General features: G+C 41.2%; 1 protein-coding gene across 2 annotated transcripts in view; it reads left to right on the top strand.

Moving 5' to 3' along the window:
* Nucleotides 1–6,000, top strand: part of dpp10 (dipeptidyl peptidase like 10) — an 82,741-nt gene that overhangs the window by 44,058 nt on the left and 32,683 nt on the right. For both annotated transcript variants that reach the window (XM_079619624.1, XM_079619625.1), the window contains exons 5-7: nt 651–725; nt 2,682–2,734; nt 5,087–5,168. In XM_079619624.1, the coding sequence (XP_079475750.1) occupies nt 651–725; nt 2,682–2,734; nt 5,087–5,168 (210 nt within the window). The remainder of the gene's footprint in view (nt 1–650; nt 726–2,681; nt 2,735–5,086; nt 5,169–6,000) is intronic.

Below are 6,000 nucleotides of genomic sequence, written 5' to 3'. Positions count from 1 at the left end.
CCAGACTGGGTTTGTGATCCAGGGTCACATGTTGTTGTCCTATTGCGTAGTTGTGCTTGGATTGTTGTATTTGTGATGATAACGCAATGAAACATGCCAGATTGAGCCGATATCATTTTGATCAAGGCTGTCATACAAAGAACACATGCAAAAACAAGAGAGAACCAGTGGAATATTAATAACTTGTGTTGTGGTTAATGTAAGCTTGGTAACACTTTAATTTAAGGTCCAATTCTCACTATTAACTAGTTGCTTATTATTATTATCATGCGTATCACTAGGATATTAGCTGCTCTAACTATTAATAAGCAGAAGTTAGGAGTTTATTGAGGCAAAAGTCATAGTTAATAGTGAGAAGTGGACCCTAATATGAAAGCGTGACCATATGCTTTTTTTCCTGTGAGCTTTTTTTGTTTTTTTTTAATGCATTTTTGTTCTGCATAGTTTTGCATTTGGCCAAATAAACAATTTACTAATGTAGAAACACTGGCCGAACATACAATTGAGCTCAAAAGCTTTGCGCAATTTGCAAAATGTTAATAATTTTTAGCCTGTAGAAATGATAAAAAAGCCTGTAGGTTTGGGGATATGAATGTTTATGATCCCATGCCGTCTGAGGATGACTTCCATGCTTTTTTCTTTTTTTCCAGGACACGTTTAAAGCCACCAAATACTCTTTAAGCCCGGACATGAAGTATGTGCTTTTCGCCTACAATGTTAAACAGGTGTGTGATGTTTTCTGAAATTTAACAGACGTGTGCTTTTTTTTTTTTATGAAGCTTAAGGGGTCCTATACGGAAGAGGGTTAGGGCCAAGCAATAATAAACAAATAAAACCATCTCGAGATTAAAGTCATTATAATGCGAGATTAAACTCGTTAAATTTCGAGAAAAAAAAGTTGAAATACAATCTTGAGCATAAACTCATTAAATATCGAGAAAAAAGTCTAAATACAATCTTGAAATAAACTCATTAAATATTGAGAATAAAGTCGTGTTTCGAGAAAAAACCTCAAGATTGTATTTCGACTTTTTTTCTCGAAACACAACGACTTTATTCTCGAAATGTAATGAGTTTATGGTCAAGATTGTATTTAGACTTTTTTCTCTAAATTTAACGAGTTTTTTCTCGAAACACAACGACTTTATTCTCAATATTTAATGAGTTTATTCTCAAGATTATATTTCGACTTTTTTTCTCGAAATTTTACGAGTTTTTTCTCGAAACACAACAAGGTCAAGGTCACTTAAAAACAGCACCTTAAAAACAGCATTTCTGCTGACCAAGGTGCTTCACAGAAACACAATATAAACACAAGTAAAAACAAACATCATACAAATTACATAGTAAAAATTTAGCTCACAAATTCTACATCCACAGTTAAGGATAGGCCTGAGAAAAAAGATGCGTTTTTAGTGCTGACTTAAATGCATATAAAGAAGAAGACAACCTGACTGATTTAGGTAACGAATTCCACAGTCTAGGACCAAAAACGGAGAACGCTCTGTCACCTTTGGATTTCAACCGAGAGTGCGGAATAGTTAATAAGCTCTCCGATGATGATCTAAGAGATCTTTGAGGAATGTACGGACAAATGAGGTCTGAGATATAGACTGGACCAAGACCGTGCAAGGCTTTAAATACAAAAGTCAAAACCTTGTACTCAATTCTGAATCTGACCGGTAGCCAATGTAAATGCCTCAAAATAGCGGTGATATGCTCAAACTTTCTCTTCCCCGTTAAGAAGCGGGCTGCAGCGTTCTGTACCAGTTGCAGACGCGACAGTGAAAACTGGTTGATACCCGCATACAAGGCGTTACAATAATCCAGCCTTGTTGAAATGAAGGCGTGAATTACGGTCTCTAGATCACCAAACGATAGGATAGATTTCAATTTCCGTAAGCCCCTAAGCTGAAAGAAACTGCCTCTGACAACCGAGTTTATTTGCTTGTCAAATTTTAACTCTGAGTCAACAACAACACCCAGGTTTTTTACATGAGTGCAAATATCCTCTTTCAGCGGTCCTAAATCAGAGATTAAACCATCTACCAAATGGGGAGGGCCAAACAAAATAACCTCGGTCTTCTTTCCATTCAGCTGGAGAAAGTTTTCACCCATCCAACTTTTTATGTCATCTACACAGGCTAATAAATCAGATAAAGATCCAGAAGCAGATTTAATTGACATATACAACTGGGTATCATCCGCATAAATGTGATAAGGAACCTGATGAGATTTAAAGATGTACACAACGACTTTATTCTCAATATTTAATGAGTTTATTCTCAAGATTGTATTTCGACTTTTTTTCTGGAGATTTAACGAGTTTAATCTCGCATTATAATGACTTTAATCTCGAGATGGTTTTATTGTTTTATTATTGCTTGGCCCTAATCCTCTTCCGTAGTCCTATTATGCTTTTTTCCATGTTCATCTTTCTTTAGTGTGTAATGTTGGGATTTGACCATTAAAAAAAGCTTATATCTGAATTAATTTAACTTCTCCAGTAAATATATCTTGATTTAAGAATGTTTAGATATTTGTTCTGGAAACCTAGATATTATTTTTTTTCTCCCTGTGCACAAACTCTCATTTTAGTAATATGGTTTATTTATGTTTAGTTAAGTCATTTGAAGTTTCTTGAAGGTCGTTTTGTTGAATCTTTGTCTTGTTTTCTGCAGGTTTACCGGCACTCATTCACGGCGTCCTACATCATATACAACATTCACACCAGGTGGAGTAAGATCTGTTATTGATCTCACAGATGTTCAGAGAATAAGTGTTTAAACATGCCTGTGCTGCTCCAGGTGTTCTGGGTAAACAATGTGAAAGGAGCTGAAAAGTACGTCATTAATTAAGTCCTAATGAGAGAAGAGGAGCGTCAGGCTGCGCTTACACTTGGCATTAGCATGCGCTGTATCCGGATGTCCACACACACACTGAAAAGACGCGCTTCTGATGGGAATGTTGTCCGATCAGCGTGTCCGGGTGCGGAGGGAGTCGAGGACATATTGTGATCGGATCTCAGTGTAATGTAAACGCAATCCAGCCATCGTGTCTACATTCACAGGTGGACGTCACACACACGCACGCACACACAAGTATAGCCAAACAAACTGTGTGTGTGAGGACTCTCCATAGGCGTAATGGTTTTTATACTGTACAAACTGTATATTCTATCCCCTTACACTGCCCCTATCCCTAAACCTGCCCATCACACACACACACACACACACGCGCACACACACACACACACACACACACACACACACACACACACACACACACACACACACTGCCCCTATCCCTAAACCTGCCCATCACACACACACACACACACACACACACACACACACACACACACACACACACACTGCCCCTATCCCTAAACCTGCCCATCACACACACACACACACACACACACACACACACAAGCTTTCATTTCTATCCTTGTGAGGACATTCCATAGGCGTAATGGTTTTTATACTGTACAAACTGTATATTCTATCCCCTTACACTGCCCCTATCCCTAAACCTGCCCATCACACACACACACACACACACGCGCACACACACACACACACACACACACACACACACACACACACACACACACACACACACACTGCCCCTATCCCTAAACCTGCCCATCACACACACACACACACACACACACACACACACACACACACACACACACTGCCCCTATCCCTAAACCTGCCCATCACACACACACACACACACTGCCCCTATCCCTAAACCTGCCCATCACACACACACACACACACACACACACACACACACACACACACACACACACTGCCCCTATCCCTAAACCTGCCCATCACACACACACACACACACACACACACACACACACACACACACACACACACACACACACACACTGCCCCTATCCCTAAACCTGCCCATCTCACACACACACACACACACACACACACTGCCCCTATCCCTAAACCTGCCCATCACACACACACACACACACACACACACACACACTGCCCCTATCCCTAAACCTGCCCATCACACACACACACACACACTGCCCCTATCCCTAAACCTGCCCATCACACACACACACACACACACACACACACACACACACACACACACACACTGCCCCTATCCCTAAACCTGCCCATCACACACACACACACACACACACACACTGCCCCTATCCCTAAACCTGCCCATCACACACACACACACACACACACACACACACACACACACACACACACACACACACACACACACACACACACACACACACACACACTGCCCCTATCCCTAAACCTGCCCATCTCACACACACACACACACACACACTGCCCCTATCCCTAAACCTGCCCATCACACACACACACACACACACACACACACACACACACACACACACACACACACACACACACACACACTGCCCCTATCCCTAAACCTGCCCATCACACACACACACACACACACACACACACACACACACACACACACTCTGTCTCTGTACCGTTTCCATTACGGCATCTATCCACACTATTAGCACTTGCAGAACTCATCATCCTCATTCTGCGAGATTTGAAAACTGTTTTTAAAAGTAAACCGGAGCCATCCTTTTTTTCTCGCAGGAACGTGAGATCCGATCTGTTATCCATACATACAGCGGCCACTTGATGTGGACAGGTGTAAACACGCCGTGTCCTGATTGGCTTATGATCCGATCACGGTGATTGCATGTTAATGCCAGTGTAAACGCAGCCTCGAAATGACTGACGCTTTGAACATGCGGCTGTGATGTTGAACAGCTCGATGTCGATACAGTTCAGATCTCTGACTTGGAACATCACCTGACCCGGACCAGGTTAGCCGTGGAGCGTTAGTTACTATGGCGATTACCACGCTAAAAGCCAAACCACTTTCATGGTGCCTAAAACCCAGGGTTGGCGCAAACTAAACTGAAACATAGCTGTCTAGCCACAGAAACCGGCTTCATGGTACAGGCCCCTGGAAGCATGCGTGTTGTAAAAGCTGTTGTTATAATGTCAATTTGTGTGTGTGTGTGTGTGTGTAGGGAGGTTTTGCAGCTGGACCCTCCAGAGGTGTTGAACTCTAAACTGCAGCATGCGGAGTGGGGCGTTCAGGGCCAGCAACTGGTGAGATCAACTTTTACTATCAACTAGGGATGCACAGATACCACTTCTTTTCAGACCAAGTACTTACATACGGGTGCTTGCCGATACCAAGTACCGAGTGTGACCCTGGACCACAAAACCAGTCACAAGGCTATTTTTTTAAAATTGAGATGTATACCTCATCTGAAAGCTGAATAATAAGCTTTCCAGTGATGTGTGGTTTGTTAGGATAGGACAATATTTGGTCGAGACACAACTATTGAAAATCTGGAATCTGAGGAGCAAAAAATGTAAACATTGAGAAAATCTCCTTTAAAGTTGTGCATTTATGTTCACGATTGTGCTGCATTCACTCACAAAAATACATGTTTTATATATTTACGGTAGGAAATTTACTAAATATCTTCATGGAACATGATCTTAATATCCTAATGATTTTTGGCATAAAAGAAAAATAGTATTTTTGTGATCCAGGGACACATATGGTATGAAATTCATACTATGAATGTCTCATGGGATAGTTAAGTGTCCATCACATGCACACTTCAGAATCCCTCAGGAAGAAATACGTTATCCGGGGACTTTTTGCTTACTCGTTTATTGTCCTGTGAATTTGGACATATTACTTTAGTCACATACTGTCTTTCTTCTGCTTTATAGTTGGCATTGACAAGGCAGAGCAGCCTGACAATGTAACTCTTTAAACTTTTTGTCATCCTAACAACAAACAGAGCGATGTATTATGGACTGCAGCATAGCAGCATCAAGAATATCAAATATTCAAAGAATATCAAATAGTCCAAAATGCAGCCGCTAGAGTTCTTACTAGATCAAGAAAATATGATCATATAAC

The sequence above is a fragment of the Phoxinus phoxinus genome (genome assembly GCF_949152265.1).
Source record: "Phoxinus phoxinus genome assembly, chromosome: 7".
In the NCBI taxonomy this organism is placed as follows: Eukaryota; Metazoa; Chordata; class Actinopteri; order Cypriniformes; family Leuciscidae; genus Phoxinus; species Phoxinus phoxinus.
The sequence above is the reverse complement of the archived record's forward strand: the minus strand, read 5'-3'. Positions and strand labels throughout refer to the sequence as shown.